The 20405-nt window shown below is 35.3% G+C and overlaps 2 protein-coding genes across 2 annotated transcripts in view; one reads left to right on the top strand and one right to left on the bottom strand.

Moving 5' to 3' along the window:
- The window catches only part of LOC143238996 (neural cell adhesion molecule 2-like), a 414991-nt gene that overhangs the window by 14642 nt on the left and 379944 nt on the right, over window positions 1–20405 (top strand). The gene's annotated exons all lie outside the window — the stretch shown is intronic.
- Window positions 14078–20088, bottom strand: LOC143239592 (cell adhesion molecule 3-like). The gene is made up of 3 exons (XM_076480816.1): window positions 19564–20088; window positions 18850–19143; window positions 14078–14195 (listed from the first exon to the last, which is right to left on the bottom strand). Exons 1-3 carry the CDS (start codon window positions 19772–19774, stop codon window positions 14191–14193), a joined length of 510 nt encoding a protein of 169 aa, XP_076336931.1. The 5' UTR covers window positions 19775–20088; the 3' UTR covers window positions 14078–14190.

Below are 20405 nucleotides of genomic sequence, written 5' to 3'. Positions count from 1 at the left end.
CTTCTTCGGTCATCGTCAGGTTCACAAAGAAAGAAAAGTAACTGACCGGAAACTGACCACATGTTTGGAAGGGGTTGTGTAACTGAGTGTCGGAAAGTAGAGGGCAGTGTTAGATGTTTGAATATATAATTTTATAATATTTATTTTATTATTTCTTAACATAGGTATAAAGGTGTTTTTTTGTATTGGTTTATTTTGGGTTTAAGTGGTTGTATAAGTAAGGCGTCTTTAATTTTGTGTTTCTTTATATTGTTTCAATATAGAAGTCGTGTAAATTATATTTGCCAAATATTGGTTATATTTTTCTGCTGATGTCGGGAATATATGGTATGCAGCAGTATATGGTTTCGTGATTTTGATTCGTGAAATATATTTACTTTTGTTGGTTGATTTTGCTTTCTGTCTAGGTGTGTGCGCATAATGTTTTCTACGGTTTGTGGAGGAAACTTATTGATGTTGATGAAGTATTGTTTTATTTTGTCTAATTCATCGTTAATTTTATCTGGTGAGCATAATTTTATGGCTGTGTTTATTTGGTTTCTTTGTAAGGTGAGTTTTTTTATTGTTTCATGTGCTGAGTCCCAAGGAATGTATAGTCCAGTGTGGGTTATTTTTCAGTGGATTTCTGTTTTGAATTGTGTATCGGTTCTTGTAATGTTGAGGTTAAGAAATGATATTTGATTGCTCTCTTTCTGTTTACATGTGAAGTTAATGTTGGGATGTATAGCGTTAATGTGATTGAAACATTAAGTGTGTGTTCTGTAGATTTGAATCCCGCAACAAATTACTACTAAAATGAAAAAAGCCAACACAATTTCAAAAACACTTTATTCCTACCTACGTAAAACCGACTCACGCACATCACAAATATACGGCATCCCCAAACCTCATAAACCAGATTGTCCATTACGACCAATAATGTCCACATATGAATCGCTTAATTACAATCTTGGTAAATACGTAGCATGGGCATTCTCCAAATATGTAATATCAGCCAGCTCATTAATCAAAGACTCTTTTAATCTAATCTAATCTAAATCAACTTAATCATAAAGTCTTAATGGCCAGTTTCGATGTTATATCCCCCTTTACAGAAGTTCCAACCACTGAAGCCTGCAACATAGCCTTAGAACTCTATATCCGAGACCCTAACCCATCTATAAACATTCCAGCAACCAGTTAGCAACCCTCATAGAATTCACCACGATAAAGATAAACTTCATGTTCAACAACCACAACTATATACAAACAAATGGCCTAAGTATGGGCCATATATTCTCGACAGAAAAATATAACCAATATTTGGCAAAAACTAGTAACAAAATATGACATTCCAGTTAATACCAAAATTTTTAAAAAACCAGGAACAAAATTGAGGTCTATACTATGTAAAAACTACACTGACAAACACCACACCAACATTATTTATAAAATACAATGTGATAACTGCCACGACTTCTATATTGGAGAAACAAGTAGAAAAATGGAAACCAGATTCAAAGAACATAAAAAGTCACCTTCACACGTTTTCGAACACTGCAAGTCAAATAAACACAACATAACCATAGAAAATACTCAGATACTAAATGAAGAAACAAACATAAACAAACGCAAAATTAAAGAAACCTTACTTATACAACCACTTAAACCCAAAATAAACCAATACAAAGGAACACCTTTATATCTATATTAAGAAATAATAAAATAAATAATATAAAATATATCTATATTAAGAAATAATAAAATAAATAATATAAAATTATATATTCAAACATCTAACACCGCTCTCTACTTTCCGACACTGAGTTACACAACCTTTTCCAAACATGTGGTCAGCTTCCGGTCAGTTACTTTTCTTTCTTTGTGAACCTGACGATGACCGAAGAAGGTCGAAACGTTGTTCGCTCAGCTACGTAAAATATTTTCTCAACCCAAACGAGCCGTTTTTACATATATATTTCTCTACAAGTGGGTTTTCTCGACATCACTGATTATTAAATCGTAACAGATCTGACGTAACTTAATGAGTTTCCTGTATTTCTGTTGGATGTTGTATAGTGTATTTTTATTCAATAGACCATATGCTCCGGATTGCATGTGAGGTGTGTTTCATATAAAAGGTAACATTACCGCTGATTTCTCATGATGCATTATTTAAGATATACAGGTTAAATAAGGATTTCTTAAAATATAAAGTTTAAACACTGATATCTTAAGTTGTCCTGTTTATACATCGGTATGCAGTGGTTCAACAGTAATATATTATGACATGTCGTTTGAAATATGATACTTTAAGATGTGATGTTTATGTAGCAGTATCTCAAGACATAAACAATGATTTTCCAAATGTATTGTTTAAATTCTAATAATCTAAGATGTACTTTATTAAACACTTCTTTCTTAAGATTCACAGTTAGAACACTGATTTATAAAGATACAGTTGTTTATCACTGGTATCTTATGATATAATTTTTAAACAGATATTTTTGTTATCTATTGTTTAAATACTGATGTCTTCAGGTATAATGTTTAACCATTGATCTTTTACGCTGTGCACATTCAGTAGGTTCTCAGAGTTTTGTTTTGTATCAAAAATAGATTTTATATAATTCATTGAATAATAGCAAACGTGGAGGAACATTTTGGTGGCTGTACGTTTTCGATGACACTAATCAAGTGTTCCTAGAAGATAAAATGAACCTAATCTACAGAACTGAAGGTGCAGTGTTTTGCAACCTTATGATTTTAAGTGAAAATTAAAACACATTAGGTTGAAAAATAAATCAGCACGTGAACTAAGTGTAATATTTAACAACAGAACAGCTTAATAATACAGTACAAACACTCTGTTTGTGATTATTATCATAGTTGTTTTTAAAAGAGGTTTGTGAACATGACGCGTTATTATGATCCTAACAGGTTAGATTACCTCTTGACTCATAATCTGAGGGTCGCGGGTTCGAATCTCCGTAACACCAAACATGCTCACTATTCCAGCCATGGGGTCGTTATAATGTGACACTCAATCCCACTATTCGTTGGTAAAAGAGTAGCCCAAACGTTGGCTGTGGGTGGTGACGACTAGCTGCCTTCCCTCTTGTCTTGCACTGCAAAATTAGGAACGGCTAGCGCAGATAGCTCTCGTGTAGCTTTGTGCGAAATTCAAACCAAGATTACCTCTCGTACCTGTGCACTAGAAATCTCTGTTGAGCTACGTGAATGATGTGGTGTGGTTTTTACTATTATTTCTGAAAAATGTATTTTAACCGAAAGACTGGAATATTTTTCACGATTGATTCTGGAAGATCGTTAAAGTTCTTTATTCATTGTGTTTCGCGTGACACACGCGCATTTCGCAAAAGAAGATAGCGAAGCTTAGCGTACAGTTTTCTTCAAATTTATAATAGTGGTGACGAAAATAGGTAGAAAATGGCTGACAGATTTTCATTTATAAGGTATAGCAGCCGGCGGTGATCACGTTATTCTCACGTGAAGAGAAATTCGTTCAATTACATTTGTTAAGTTACGTCCCTTAACGAGACAGGGAGCATAAGATCTTATACGTTCCGTACGAATTCCTTTCAAAAATATTGGAATACACTTTAAATATTCCCCACTGTAACATACTTTGCAATCTCAGTGCTTCTCTGTCGGCGTCTTTGTCCTTCTTTATTTAATAATGCTTTATTTTTTTGTTCACTGTAGCTCATAATTTTCTTGTATTTGCTCGTGCTGATTGATTAATTTTCTCGTCTTTGCCTATGACAGCTGATTTATTTTCTTATCTTTACTCTTATTGGTTGGTTAATTTCTTTGTCTTTTCCTTATTGGTTCAATAAATTTTCATATTGGCAAAGTTGCAGTGCACTGTTGACGAGATTAAATTATGAAGTGAATGACGATTGGACACTTTATTCAAGCAACAAATTGAATTCTGTAACACAGTATCTAATATCATGCGATATTTGAAGGTGAGAACTGAATAGATATATTGAATTCTGTAACAACGTATTTAGTGTCATAAAAGTACTTGAAGGTGAGAATATAATTGAACTCTGGAACCAGATATTTAATGTAATATTTTATTTCTGTCATTTTTATTAAACATGTTTAAGTGTTTCGTTCGTTAAAGTTTTGTTTCAGTTGGTAATTTGAATTACTCAGTTTTATCATGTGCCTCTTATTTGTGATATAAATTCCTGTTATAGTAAGTTTCATTACGTTCATTTGTCATTTACCACTGGTATTGTATTTCATTGGATTATACCATTATTTTATGTATGCGTATGATCTGGTTTTATAAGAATTAATGGCCCTAAACCTGTTCAGTAAACACAATATATCTGGATAGATATTACTGTAATTTATTTAGCATCAAAATCAATCAATATTAATTAGATTAGATCCTAATCTTAAAACTAATGTTATTTACTTTTTATAATGTTAGAATATTTCTAAATAACTTAGATATTTTCATTGCTTTGTGTGTATAAACACTATAACTCAGAATGCTTCTACCTGTTTTTGGTTACATTTGGTACAGTCACTGAGTGCTTCACAAGGATCAACTAATAAGTTTCTAATTAATGTAGATCAAAGATAAAAGACACTAAAAAGTCAGTTACGTTTGTTATAATGATAACAAACTGGGATTTTGAAAAACGGTAGAGCCTCAAAAACAAATTAAGATAGAAGGATAATTTTGTTACCCAAGCCAGTATTTTTGAGGGGGGAAAATAGATTGGTTTTATATTTTAGGTTGTTGACTGCAAAAGTGAAAAACACTATGTGGAGGGGATTACCTTCAGAGCGTTTTTATAGTTCAAATTTTGCTCACTAATATGTCCTCACAAACATATATATGCTTGATAGTAGAGCAATCTGGAAACATAAAGAAATAAAATTAATTAGCAAAAATAATAATTTTATATCAACGAGGTTACTTTTATTATGCATAAAACATTTTTTATACAAACAAACGAAGTTGTGGCAGTTGTTGCATTGTGTTTTATAAATAATGTTGGTGTTGTGTTTGTCAGTGTAGTTTTTACAGAGTATAGACCTTAGTTTTGTACCTTGGTTTTGAATAAATTTGGTGTTTACTGGAATGTTGTGTTTTGTTATAAGTTTTTTTTTTCCAAGATGTTGGATATTTTCACCGATGTCGGGAACATACGGTATGCAGCACTATAAGGTTTTGTTGTTTCTTAGGATTTATTATTGCTTGTTTGTGGTTCATTGTATTGTTAGTCTAGGTGTGTGTGTATTTTGTTTCAATAGTTTTTGGAGAAATTTTATTGATGTTGATGAAGTGTTGTTCTATTTTATTGATTTCATCGTTAATTTTATCTGGTGAACATAGTTTTATGACTGTGTTTATTTGGTTTCTTAGTGTGTTAAGTTTTTGTTTTGTTTCATGTGCTGAGTCTCAGGGAATGTATATTCGAGTATGGGTGATTTTTTCTGTGGATTTCTCTTTTGAATAGTGTATCGGTTCTTGTGATCTTGAGGTTAAGAAATGCTATTTGGTTATTTTTCCTGTTCACAGGTGAACTTAATGTTGGGATGTATCGAGTTAACATGATTGAAAAAATTAAGTATGTGTTCTGTAGATTTGAATCCCGCAACCGTGTCATCGACATATCTGTACCAGTATGGTGGTGGGTGCCATGCTTTATCGAATGTTTTTTGAACAACTAGAAAGCATGCGATTGTGCAGTGTTATTTTTATTAAAGCCGTGTGTTATTTCTTACGTTTATTTTATGAAGTGAACTGTTGTTGTTTGTGTTGCTTTTCGGGAACCACTTTGTAATGATTTAGTTTCAAGGTAATTTATGAGTCTGTTATTTATAATTTTTTCAAGTAGTCTTCTTGGGCTACTCTTTTTACTAACGAATAATGAGAATAATAATTACAAATAGTACCATCACTGGTAAGAATGTTTAGGACAACGGCTCGAACCCACGACCCTAAAATTGCGAGTGAAATGCCTTAACCAGAACAGACTTGTGCAACATTTATTATAAATGTAACACCGACTGAACATGTAATGTAGTCCACAAAACATGATGTGTTAATGGTTCAGTACAAGTTATGCTAAAGTGTAACACCGACTGAACATGTAATGTAGTCCACAAAACATGATGTGTTAATGGTTTAGTACAAGCTATGCTAAAGTGTAACACCGACTAAACATATAACGTGGTCCACAAAGCATTGTCTGCCAGGTCCACAAACATAATATCACAGGTATTTTTTACAGACCATATAAGAAATATCATACCGACTTGGAGTGTAATTGTTTTTCACCACATGTTGTAGCAGGATTTTCAGTTCGTGTTGACACAAATGAATATAAGCTCACAGAACATGCTCTGACAGAGTTACAATACAGTTAGATTCAATCAGCAATAATAGCGAATTCAGCGTAACGTATCAAATGACTGTGAATTAGAAAGAGGGAAAAATATTATTGGTTGCTAAAAGTTCAGGTATAGTCTTAAGTAGTCTTGGTTACCCGCGTTCTGCACCCGACAAGCTGGTTCTGATAGAAAAGTGTACTGGTTTAGACTGAGAAGAAAGGAAGACCTGGGATAAACTATAGTACACTCAATAATACTTAAATCAAATTAATATTTATACAATCAAACCGCATCTTTATTAAAAACAAGAGAAAGGAAGAAAACTTACTGCACAGTGGCAATAACCTCATTACTTGTATGTACTTATATCTAGGTGTAATAATGTTTTTTTCTGTTTTTTGAATTTTGCGCAAAGCTACTCGAGGGTTATCTGCGCTAGCCTTCTCTAATTTAGCAATATAAGACTAGAGGCAGCTAGTCCTCACCACCCACCGCCAACTCTTAGGCTACTCTTTTACCAGCGAATAGTGGGATTGACCGTCACATTATAATGCCCCACGACTGAAAGGGCGAGCATGTTTGGTGGGACGGGGATTCGAACCTGCAACCCTCGGATTACGAGTCGTACGCTTTAACCCACCTGGCCATGCCGGGCCGTAGGTGTAATAACGATTATGATTGTGTTAGTATCTTTACATAGCTTGTTGTTCTTCCACTATTAATTCAAATTTCTTGTTAGGCTTAGGTCGAAACATTGTCCTCTACTTAATTATAGTAATATATTGATTACCTATACCAATCTTCTTGTTGATACATTTTTACTTCAACTGGGTTTCTCGTCGTCACCAAATACTGGCAAATGATGTTGTTTAATATGCTATGATGAATAAACAGGTAACTACGTCACTGAGGCTGACCTGTCAATGATCAGTCATCGGAGGTAGAAATGACAAAGGTGGGTATTTTCAAGGCCGGAACTTTATTTGTAGCTCTTCAGTGACTCAGCAGAAAGTTTGCATACTTATAACCCTAAAGTTTGAGGTTTCATACCAGTAGTGGGCACAACACAGATAGCCACTTAGGTAGTTTTGTGTTTTACAAGAAACAAGCTTATTGCATTATATCCAACTGAAAAAGACAAGTTATATACATACTCGTATAGTGTATCAAAATGTCTATCTGCACGAATAATAACAATTTTTTTACAGGAATATTAATTTCCATATCGAGCCGCCATCTTTATTAAGTCTCCAGAAATAAATGCTATTCTCCATCAGAAATACCAGTCTTCCCACAAAAAAGTCTAATATACCTTCAGATATCTCTTATATAAATATCAGTTTCCCTACAGAATTGTCAAAATACCTACAAAAGTGTCAATATACCTACAAATAACTTCTTAGAGAACTGATAATATCCCTATAAAATTGTCATATACATATATTCTTATAGAAGTGGAAATATCTCTGTAAAACAGAATAAGGAAATATAATTTTCAAACTTTCCTTTTTTTTTTCAATGCCTCCCGCTAGTACAGCGATATGTCTCCGGATTTACAACGCTAAAATCAGCGGTTCGATTCCCCTCGGCTGGCCCAGCAGATAGCCCGATGTGGCTTTGTTATATGAAAACACACACTTTTTTAATCTGGTGTAGATATTCCATTAAGGAGTAATGATCCATAGGTTTTATGATAACGCAAAATAAATGATACAAATATCTGTTCAGTTGAACTGGTTGGTATTTATCTCAGGATGATCCAGCTGTCTAATATACATTTTAAAACTTCTGATCAATGTCTTGGTGAGATTATCGTAGTTGTTGTTGTTGTACTGTCAGCTGAAACTCTATAATTACAGATTTACGTCATCGTGAGGTTGCTTTAATTATTGACGTACGTCTAGCTGACGTCACTGAGGTTGTGGATGTAATCCACATTTAAGCTACAAAATCACTGAGAATCAGTAATAATGTTGTTAAGTTATATCTGGTGAACTAACTTGTTACATCTTAGTATTAGATCATGAGATTACAAATCATGTGATCCTGTGCAAAATCTGTCCATAATTTACACATCCTTGAGTATCATTAATAATGTCTTATGCTACCGCTAGGGGAAGAACTGATGCCGTTGTTATAACACATGCGAACGACTCAAAACAAACTTGATTATTTAGAAGGTGAGCTAGCACTTTTAAATGTAGCTAAACCATAGAAGGAATAATAAATGAACAATGAACGAAACCATAACGGAATTCGCTATCTTACATTATTTCTCTAGGATAGGATATTTGTAAACGTCATGAAACTGGAATAAGCAAGTAAAAGAACAAGTAAGCGATATTTTCCCAAGATAAGATGTTATTTAAACTTACTGAGAAGCCTCCATCACACGATGAACAAAGTAGTGAGTAGCATTTCTTCAGGATATAACAATTCAGAGAACAGGGACACGAGTTGAAATCTTCGGTAATTCTATGATTTACTTACATAAGTGACGATCACATTTTGTAATCTGAGATACAAGATTGTTCCCCGTGGACTCAGCTGATAGCCTGATATGGCTTTGCTCTAAAACACAAGACTTGCTTGTGGACACAAACATTACTTTGTAATTTATTTATTTCTATATTTTGGTAACTTACTGCCCTAAACATTTTTATTATCTATTATGGCGCACTTCCAGCTGTGTCGGCGTTATAATGTTACAGTCAATCTTTGGTAAAAGAGTAGTCCAAGAGTTGACGGTGGGTGGTGATGACTAGCTGCCTTCCCTCTAGTCTTACACTGCTAAATTAGGGACGGCTAGCGCAGATAGCCCTCATGTAGCTTTGCGCAAAATTCAAAAACAAAGAAACAAACTTTGCGTTCCTAAAGCATAAGGACTCGGCATGATCAGGTGGTTGTGGCACTCGACTCGTAATCAGAGTGTCGCGGGTTCGAACCCCGGTCGCACCAAACATGCTCGCCATTTCAGCTGTGGGGGCGTTATAATGTGACGGTCAATCTCACTATTCGTTGGTGAAAGATTACCCTAAGAGTTATCGGTGGGTGGTGATGACTAGCTGCCTTCCCTCTAGTCTTACACTGCTAAATTAGGGACGGCTAGTGCAGATAGCCCTCGTGTAGCTTTGCGCGAAATTCAAAACAAACCAAACCAATCTATTATGGCTAAAGGACCAATTGTCTGGTAAAGGTCTGGTTTACCAATTTGCAAAAATACAACCCTTCAATGGGTTGTTAATGTCACAATATGTTATATTACTACTTTTAAAATTTCTTAATTTGATTCGACAAAAATCGTTTATTAAGCGTTTGAGATTCATTCTTAACTATCTATTACGAAACAAAAACTGATGTTTTGATCATATATTAAATTCCAAGTAACATTATTAGCGTCAAGAATAGATTGAAGACATTTTGCTTTTAATTTCTGTTTAACTAAATTAACTAAATCATTTTTGGACAAATGATATTCATGATATTCAGTAGTTTGTTTTTGTTTTTGAATTTCACGCAAAGCTACTCGAGGGTTTGTTTGTTTTTTGAATTTCGCACAAAGCTACTCGAGGGCTATCTGTGCTAACCGTCCCTAATTTAGCAGTGTAAGACTAGAGGGAAGGCAGCTAGTCATCACCACCCACCGCCAACTCTTGGGCTACTCTTTTACCAACGAATAGTGGGATTGACCGTCACATTGTAACGCCCCTACGGCTGGGAGAGCGAGCATGTTTGGCGCGAAGGGGATGCGAACCCGCGACCCTCAGATTACGAGTCGCACGCCTTAACACGCTTCGCCATGCCGGGCCAACTCGAGGGCTATCTGAGCCAGCCGTCCCTAATTTAGCAGTGTAAGACTAGAGGGAAGGCAGCTAGTCATCACCACGCACCGCCAACTCTTGGGCTACTCTTTTACCAACGAATAGTGGGATTGACCGTCACATTATAACGCCCCCACGGCTGAAAGGACGAGCATGTTTGGCGCGACGGGGATGCGATTCCGCGACCCCTCAGATTACGAGTCGCACGTCTTAATCCACCTAGCCATGCCGGGCTACTATTGAGTAGATTGAGTGAATACTGTTGAGTGGTTTGTTTGAATGATGTTGAGGAGTGTGAGTAAGGTATGTTGAGTTCAATGAATCATGCCCTCCATAAAAATCATATAGATTAAGTTCAATGAATCATGCCCTCCATAAAAATCATATAGATTAAAAATTTAAAAACAACTACTTACCAAACAAGTCCTTGTTGCGTAAAATACTTTTTTCTCTAAATACCATCTCAGTTTGTTCCACGACAGTCCAGAAATAGAAGGATTTACATTAAATTAGATTAGAAACTATGGCCTAATCAGCAGGCGCAACTTCCCTCTGTTTTGTTTACATGTTAGTGAATTATATTAGGGAGACAAAAGAGTCATCAAGCACAAGGGTTGAACTCAAGAACAAAGAACGAAAACATAAGATAGCTTTATGTAGCATTCAGTTATACAACAAAGCCTTAGTCAGTCATTAGTTGGAATGAGACAATACTTTGTTAAATAATACAGTTTTTATTCACTGTTGAAAGTCATGCAATCCACGATATCCTTTCCAGATGAAGAAATTATTTGATTTCGTTAAAGGCTTGTAAACTTCATGTTTAGTTTTTTTGGAGTTTTTTTTTACATGTCTATTTTTTAAATGTTGAAAATATTCTTCTAAGTATAATTTATACAGTTCTTGTAAACTGAATTATTGTAAAACCTGTGTCAAGCATCTAGCACGTGTGCAACACTGTCGTATGTTTCAACCTTGGTACACATGATTACTGATTATCAAGTGTATTATCTTTTACCAGATTATATTGTACTTAGAATAGCAAGGCAAACATCAAAGAATCTGTAAGAAGAGTTTCTTCTTCTGCTGCCTTTCTTCTGTGATAATATTTCAGCTGCCAGCTATGTCCACCATCAGCTGCCAGCTCTGTTCACCATCAGCTGCCAGCTATGTCCACCATCAGCTGCCAGCTCTGTTCACCATCAGCTGTCATCAGGCTAATAAGAATAGTTATATTAACAGTAAAATCTAACAATAGCAGGCTAATAAGGAGAGTTATATTGTATTAGACCCTCAAATCGTAAACGTTAGGTTTTATTGTAATGTGTCATCACACTAAGAAGCGCAAAACGTACATAAGGATTTGAATTAATTTGGTGAGATCTCTTATATCCATTCTTTGAACTCCCTTAAATGCATCTTACCATGCCCCAGTTATCTGTTTTTATAAATAGACTCCTAATTATTGCTCAAAGATTTAGCTTTGTGGTTTACCAGACATTTAAACCTAAAACTTCCACCTCTCACACCATTTGGATGTTAGTTGTACAGGTAGAGAGATACACAAATGCTACGCAATTTCACTTTCAGGGACTTTTCTGCAGAAAAATGAGTTCATTTGTGACTAATACATTTCAAATCCACCCTACCCTAATCATCTAAACGTGGTGGAAACTAAATTTGGTGGGAAAAACACTTGGCGCTTCAAATATTACCTTCTGGAGCAGAGCTGAAGTAAAAAAGCACACTTAAAGCTGTTCGTGAGATTTCTTGTTCAGTGTTCTTTGTTTTTTTGTAATTGAAGAATGCAATTGACTCTTACCTATTCAGTTACTTATAACAGCGAATGTTTTGGTTGTTGTGTATAATGATATAACAAAATGACATAATTTGAGCACCTACACTACATGTATGTGTAAAAGAGATAACGTGCTTAGCAAAATTAATTTCATAACAAGCTCCAAATGAACATACCCATTATATGTCCTGATACCCTGTGTTTGGGGTATGATCGAATCAAATTATTTACTCACGAGTTTTTAATAAGTGTCTTGAAAATAAACGATGGTGAACGTGAACACGTGATTGTGGCAACATAATATTATGGATATTTTAATATGTGAAAAAGTAACTGGACATTCAGTTAATAAGAAATTTTCAGAAGATAAATGTTTACTAATTAATCTTAATAAAGACTTCAGTCATACTTAGATTTTTTATGTTTGTGTTATTGCTTTGAAATCAAATATCTCTGTTGGCCACGTGCTACTTTTAACATTCCACCACTGTTTATTTCCTTATTTTATACGTTGAGTGAGCTCTGACTATTATTTATTATTTGTAAATTATTATATGTTTGTATAAGGTACGTACTCAGAGTAATATGTCCCAGAACACTAGCGACACCAAATTGGACACTTAAGAATTTGTTTGTTTGTTTGTTTTGGAATTTCGCACAAAGCTACTCGGGGGCTATCTGTGCTAGCCGTCCCTAATTTAGCAGTGTAAGACTAGAGGGAAGGCAGCTAGTCATCACCACCCACCGCCAACTCTTGGGCTACTTTTTTACCAACGAAAAGTGGGATTGACCGTCACATTGTAACGCCCCTACGGCTGGGAGAGCGAGCATGTTTGGCGCGAAGGGGATGCGAACCCGCGACCCTCAGATTACGAGTCGCACGCCTTAACACGCTTCGCCATGCCGGGCCAACTTGAGGGCTATCTGAGCCAGCCGTCCCTAATTTAGCAGTGTAAGACTAGAGGGAAGGCAGCTAGTCATCACCACGCACCGCCAACTCTTGGGCTACTCTTTTACCAACGAATAGTGGGATTGACCGTCACATTATAACGCCCCCACGGCTGAAAGGACGAGCATGTTTGGCGCGACGGGGATGCGATTCCGCGACCCCTCAGATTACGAGTCGCACGTCTTAATCCACCTAGCCATGCCGGGCTACTATTGAGTAGATTGAGTGAATACTGTTGAGTGGTTTGTTTGAATGATGTTGAGGAGTGTGAGTAAGGTATGTTGAGTTCAATGAATCATGCCCTCCATAAAAATCATATAGATTAAAAATTTAAAAACAACTACTTACCAAACAAGTCCTTGTTGCGTAAAATACTTTTTTCTCTAAATACCATCTCAGTTTGTTCCACGACAGTCCAGAAATAGAAGGATTTACATTAAATTAGATTAGAAACTATGGCCTAATCAGCAGGCGCAACTTCCCTCTGTTTTGTTTACATGTTAGTGAATTATATTAGGGAGACAAAAGAGTCATCAAGCAGAAGGGTTGAACTCAAGAACAAAGAACGAAAACATAAGATAGCTTTATGTAGCATTCAGTTATACAACAAAGCCTTAGTCAGTCATTAGTTGGAATGAGACAATACTTTGTTAAATAATACAGTTTTTATTCACTGTTGAAAGTCATGCAATCCACGATATCCTTTCCAGATGAAGAAATTATTTGATTTCGTTAAAGGCTTGTAAACTTCATGTTTAGTTTTTTTGGAGTTTTTTTTTACATGTCTATTTTTTAAATGTTGAAAATATTCTTCTAAGTATAATTTATACAGTTCTTGTAAACTGAATTATTGTAAAACCTGTGTCAAGCATCTGGCACGTGTGCAACACTGTCGTATGTTTCAACCTTGGTACACATGATTACTGGTTATCAAGTGTATTATCTTTTACTAGATTATATTGTACTTAGAATAGCAAGGCAAACATCAAAGAATCTGTAAGAAGAGTTTCTTCTTCTGCTGCCTTTCTTCTGTGATAATATTTCAGCTGCCAGCTATGTCCACCATCAGCTGTCAGCTATGTCCACCATCAGCTGTCAGCTCTGTTCACCATCAGCTGCCAGCTATGTCCACCATCAGCTGCCAGCTCTGTTCACCATCAGCTGTCAGCTCTGTTCACCATCAGCTGCCAGCTATGTCCACCATCAGCTGTCAGCTCTGTTCACCATCAGCTGCCAGCTCTGTTCACCATCAGCTGTCATCAGGCTAATAAGAATAGTTATATTGATAGTAAAATCTAACAATGGCAGGCTAATAAGAATAGTTATATTGATAGTAAAATCTAACAATGGCAGGCTAATAAGAATAGTTATATTGACAGTAAAATCTAACAATAGCAGGCTAATAAGAATAGTTATATTGACAGTAAAATCTAACAATAGCAGGCTAATAAGAAGAGTTATATTGTATTAGACCCTCAAATCGTAAACGTTAGGTTTTATTGTAATGTGTCATCACACTAAGAAGCGCAAAACGTACATAAGGATTTGAATTAATTTGGTGAGATCTCTTATATCCATTCTTTGAACTCCCTTAAATGCATCTTACCATGCCCCAGTTATCTGTTTTTATAAATAGACTCCTAATTATTGCTCAAAGATTTAGCTTTGTGGTTTACCAGACATTTAAACCTAAAACTTCCACCTCTCACACCATTTGGATGTTAGTTGTACAGGTAGAGAGATACACAAATGCTACGCAATTTCACTTTCAGGGACTTTTCTGGAGAAAAATGAGTTCATTTGTGACTAATACATTTCAAATCCACCCTACCCTAATCATCTAAACGTGGTGGAAACTAAATTTGGTGGGAAAAACACTTGGCGCTTCAAATATTACCTTCTGGAGCAGAGCTGAAGTAAAAAAGCACACTTAAAGCTGTTCGTGAGATTTCTTGTTCAGTGTTCTTTGTTTTTTTGTAATTGAAGAATGCAATTGACTCTTACCTATTCAGTTACTTATAACAGCGAATGTTTTGGTTGTTGTGTATAATGATATAACAAAATGACATAATTTGAGCACCTACACTACATGTATGTGTAAAGAGATAACGTGCTTAGCAAAATTAATTTCATAACAAGCTCCAAATGAACATACCCATTATATGTCCTGATACCCTGTGTTTGGGGTATGATCGAATCAAATTATTTACTCACGAGTTTTTAATAAGTGTCTTGAAAATAAACGATGGTGAACGTGAACACGTGATTGTGGCAACATAATATTATGGATATTTTAATATGTGAAAAAGTAACTGGACATTCAGGTAATAAGAAATTTTCAGAAGATAAATGTTTACTAATTAATCTTAATAAAGACTTCAGTCATACTTAGATTTTTTATGTTTGTGTTATTGCTTTGAAATCAAATATCTCTGTTGGCCACGTGCTACTTTTAACATTCCACCACTGTTTATTTCCTTATTTTATACGTTGAGTGAGCTCTGACTATTATTTATTATTTGTAAATTATTATATGTTTGTATAAGGTACGTACTCAGAGTAATATGTCCCAGAACACTAGCGACACCAAATTGGACACTTAAGAATTTGTTTGTTTGTTTGTTTTGGAATTTCGCACAAAGCTACTCGGGGGCTATCTGTGCTAGCCGTCCCTAATTTAGCAGTGTAAGACTAGAGGGAAGGCAGCTAGTCATCACCACCCACCGCCAACTCTTGGGCTACTTTTTTACCAACGAAAAGTGGGATTGACCGTCACATTATAACGCCCCCACGGCTGGGAGGGCGAGCATGTTTGGCGCGACTCGGGAGCGAACCCGCGACCCTCAGATTACGAAGCGCACGCCTTAACGCGCTAGGCCATGCCAGGCCTGACATTTAAGAAAGCTTGGCCTTCTGAAATTAGTACCACAGTTTTTCTGAATTATCTGGATTTTAACATTTTGTCAATAATCAAAAGAGACTGTGATATTAAGTTCGACATTCAATAGAGTTTATGTTTTATCTTTATAAATTTAGAAATAGTTGTCTGAAGAACACTTATCATTTCAATACTAATATTCCTAAATGCTACAAAAAATTTGTTATTTCCCCTCATGTGATAAAAAATACATGCTTTGACGTACGTCATTATTTCTGTGTTTTATCTCCAGTTTTGTGGAACACAACATTTTGTCTTTCCGCTAAAAGAATAAAAAAGTTGGAGTTTATTATGTTTGTACTTTTTGTTTATTACCCCTCATGAATTAAGTTTCCAACACAGTAAGATCTGACTCACCTTCTAAACAACTCTTATTATAATAAAAACATTAAATATTTTATTTTTTTCTGAAATTCTAATGAACAATTTCGAAGCCTGTCAAGCGGCAAAGATGGGAAATTCTTTCTTATTTTCCCAAAAAGAATGAAAGTTTTGTTCATTCTTTCAACATGAAAGTTAATGTTGAAAATGTACCAATTTGTATCTGGTAAATCTTAGATCCATTAACTGAGTCAACTAAAGCCCTGACATACTAGTTAATGAAAATTATAAATTTAATTCTGTTTTAGACCTAATCTTTTAGATCGGTTTTCCAGGGAAAGACACATGATTAGACCTTAGAAGAGTTACATTAAAACAGCTTGGGGTCATATCCTGTTTCTGTTAAATTGAAACAAGCAGTGTTATTGACCAGGATATCTCAGCACTTTTCCTGCTGTTTGTGTTCATTTTGATGACGACGATTTGGTCTCTGTAACGAGCCATTCAGAGAAACAGTTTTGGTTTGTAATCATTTGACAAAATGTCTATATAAGAACAAACATTGTTTTTTTCTTAGAAGAAAAATTATGATTGCAATAAAAAACAATCAGATATATTCATATTAAACCAAGCTACTTAGAAAAATCATAATATGAAGCATCTAGAAATGTTTACTCAGAAAAATAAACAAATATATCGTTGGTATGCCACTAATACGTCAGCCTTTCTGTTCCAGAATTTGTTTTGTTTGTTTGTTTTTGGAATTTCGCACAAAGCTACACGAGGGCTATCTGTGCTAGCCGTCCCTAATTTAGCAGTGTAAGACTAGAGGGAAGGCAGCTAGTCATCACCACCCGCTGTCAACTCTTGGGCTACTCTTTTACCAACGAATAGTGGGATTGACCGTCACATTATGACACCCCCACGGCTGAAAGGGCGAGCACGTTTGGCGCGACGGGGATGCGAACCCGCGACCCTCAGATTACGAGTCGCACGCCTTAACACGCTTGGCCATGCCGGGCCTCCAGAATCTCCAAGAATACCACTGAATATTTAAAAAAATACGCTTAACTTGTATACATGACTGTGAGTTTGTTTATCGTAAAGCCACATCAGCATATCTGCTGTATCCATTAAGAGGAAAACGAACCATCGATGTTAGCATTGTAAATTTGTTGATTTCAATATTCAGTTTATTCTGTAATATATACATATGTTAAGCTACGAAGTGTTGCATTTCGTAAATAGTGGTGTCGTACATCTTCCATCATATTTGAGTAGTCTTCGAAAATATAATTTTTGGTTCAAAACTATATAAACCGACACACAGTAGTTTATTGTGGTTTATCGCTTGGTTCATTTATTTGAAGTTAAGTACAAAGCTACACTATGGATATCTGTGCTCTGCGCCCCCTCACGGGTATCGAAAGACGGTTTCCAGAGTTGAAAGTTCGCAGACGTACCTGTACAGATGTATACACGTGATTCTGAATTTGAATATTTTATGCTATTTCTGTAACGAACAGTCGTTTTATTTCTCGAACTTAATTTCTAAGAAAGTGAAAATAATATATTTTTTGTTTTTCTTTTGAACAACGAAAGGAATGAGATTGCATTGCCATCTGTTAACATTAACTGATATTTCAAGAAATGCGACAGGACTATGTTGTAAACATTTTATTGTCGTCACTGTCAAGAAACACTTTGCATTCTCAAAAATCTGTGGCTTAGAATTAATTACACTTTATTATACATTAGAAATCTGCCATAATATTTTAGTGGTTTAGTTCCATCGGTTGTTATCAAAATCATTATTACTTTTTGAAAAGACTTAGCAAAGTTTCCTAATTTATTAACGGTACAGTCATCCATCACTGGTTTGGAACACCATCGCTCAGAATGTGGAAAAGTTCTTAAGGCCTCTGAACCTCTATTAACTAAAGCATTGTTACCATGTTTGTTTATTTTGTTGAATTTTGCATAAAGCTACAAGAGGGCTATCTGCACTAGCCGTCCATAATTTAGCAGTGTGAGACTAGAGAGAAGACAGTTAGTCATCAACACCCACCGCCAACTGTTTGGATACTCTTTTACCAACGAATAGTGGGATTGATCGCCACTTTATAACGCCCCCATGGTTGTAAGAACGAGCATGTTTGGTGTGACAAGGAAGGTCGTTTGAGAAAAACAAACATACATTTATTTTATAAGTAATGCTATTGAAACTCGGCCATTCATTAAATAAACATTTTTATTATTTAATAAGATACATGATATATTAATAAACAATAGTTGCATTATGTAACCAGTACTTTTGCGTATGTATTATTCGACGGAAATCAATTTGTATAATATAGGTTTCAGATACAAGATTGATAAAACAGGGAGGCTTTTAACGCTGCTAATAAAACAGATTAACTTAACACGATCTCATTACGTGTTTTAATATTTCCTTTTAGTTGAAAATAAAACTTTTATAAATATTAGTTTTGTTGTTTATTGAGAATTTCTTATGTAACGTAAGCTGACAGTTCGGGGTGTTGGTTCTTAGAAACAAGAGGGAAAAATATGATGCAGTCTTAGTTCACAAAGGAAACATACTTCTGACAAGCATTTAAAAAGATATAGAGTTAAAGTAAAAATATATTTTGCGACTTACAGTAAATTTCCAATTTCCATCCATCTTCTAGGATACTATTCGAAATAAGAGGGTTCTCTGCTCTGCATATTAGGAATTTCCCATTGTCATCAACAGATGGCACGAACGTCAGCATACTAGTGCTGACGCCAACTCGATTTATACTCTCTCGAGTGTGCTGCAATTGTTTCTTGCCTTTCCACCAAGTAATCTTTGCCGCAGGACGAGATCCATTAGATATGCAAGTCATATTAACTTCACTGTCTGCCGATAAGGGTCGTTGGTAAAGGTGGATTTTAACCTCCACTGGCTTCACTATTCTCGAATTATAAGATCATATGAGTGAAAGTAAAGACAAATAATGGTACAGTGTAGTTGTGGTCGAAATGCTATTCGTGTCGTCAATTATTTGAACAACTGTTTTAGTTTGAACTGTGTTAAGTTAACGAGTTGTATTTTTGTAAAGTTACAAAACACATATTATTACACATAAGAATCATGTTTATAATATTTATTGATACACATTTAATTAATTATTTATTTTAACACCAAAGTAAAATCACAATAAAATATTTATAAAAGATCGAATTCCTTCAGACGTGACTTGAGTTTTCTCTTCGTTTTTGTACTCTCCGCTTAATATTTCCAACACATTGTATTTAAACAAAAGATTAACTGTTAACAGGATTTTATAATCGTAGAAAGATAACATTGTTAACTCTGAAGGTTACTTACCGTTTAGATCGAGAGTTACAGCACACGATGACGGAACTGTGATGTTGTTATTAGAAGCTTGACACGTCAAGATTACCAAAAGATCTTGGCACTTAAACTCCGTTATTTTCAGCGTGTTTTTCGCCACATCCTCGGGTATAAATGTGTAGTCATCGTCTAACAGTGTATATTCTCTCCACCAGGTTAATGAAGGACGAGGCTTCCCTGACATTAAAACAGGGTTGTTCGTACCAAGAAGTGATTACCAGATAGTTTCGTGATACAGAAATGTTTTAAAACTGAGGTCGTAGTTAAACTCGAGGTAAAATTTGTGAAAAGCGTAAAATTCAGTAAATAAGCTCAAAATTTTACAGCAATAAATATTGTGTGAAATTATGTATATTAACGTAATGTAAACCTCACTTGATTTGAATTTCACGCAAAGCTACTTGAGGGCTACCTGCGCTATCCGTCCCTAATATAGCAGTGTAAGACTAGAGGGAAGGCAGCTAGTTATCGCCACCCACCGCCAACTCTTGGGCTACTCTTTTACCAACGAATAGTGGGATTGACCGTAATATTATGACGCCCCCACGGCTGAAAGGGCGAGCATGTTTGGTGCGACCTGGATTCGAACCCGCGACCTTCAGATTACGAGTCGAATGTCTTAACCCACCTGGCCATGCCGCGTTTTGTTACCGTCGCAAAATAAACTTGTCTTGAAAACGTTCATTTTTCTCCTCAGAAATTAATCGTCATTTGTGAATCTAAAACTGAATTTTTTAGTGTTTCAAGTTTAAATAAATATACAGAATAATCTAGGTAAATTACATCAAGTATATATTATTATGAAAGACTCTGCT

The sequence above is a fragment of the Tachypleus tridentatus genome, chromosome 13 (assembly GCF_004210375.1).
Source record: "Tachypleus tridentatus isolate NWPU-2018 chromosome 13, ASM421037v1, whole genome shotgun sequence".
Lineage (NCBI taxonomy): Eukaryota > Metazoa > Arthropoda > Merostomata > Xiphosura > Limulidae > Tachypleus > Tachypleus tridentatus.
This window is presented reverse-complemented; position numbering and strand designations above follow the sequence as displayed.

What these genes read in the sequence shown, in the direction of transcription:
- LOC143239592 (XM_076480816.1), bottom strand. Translation starts at nt 19,774, where the DNA reads ATGTCAGGGAAGCCTCGTCCTTCATTAACCTGGTGGAGAGAATATACA. An exon ending in TGTAACTCTCGATCTAAACG is followed by an intron (nt 19,144 to 19,563) that starts GTAAGTAACCTT and finishes ATTCGAGAATAG; the next exon opens with TGAAGCCAGTGGAGGTTAAA.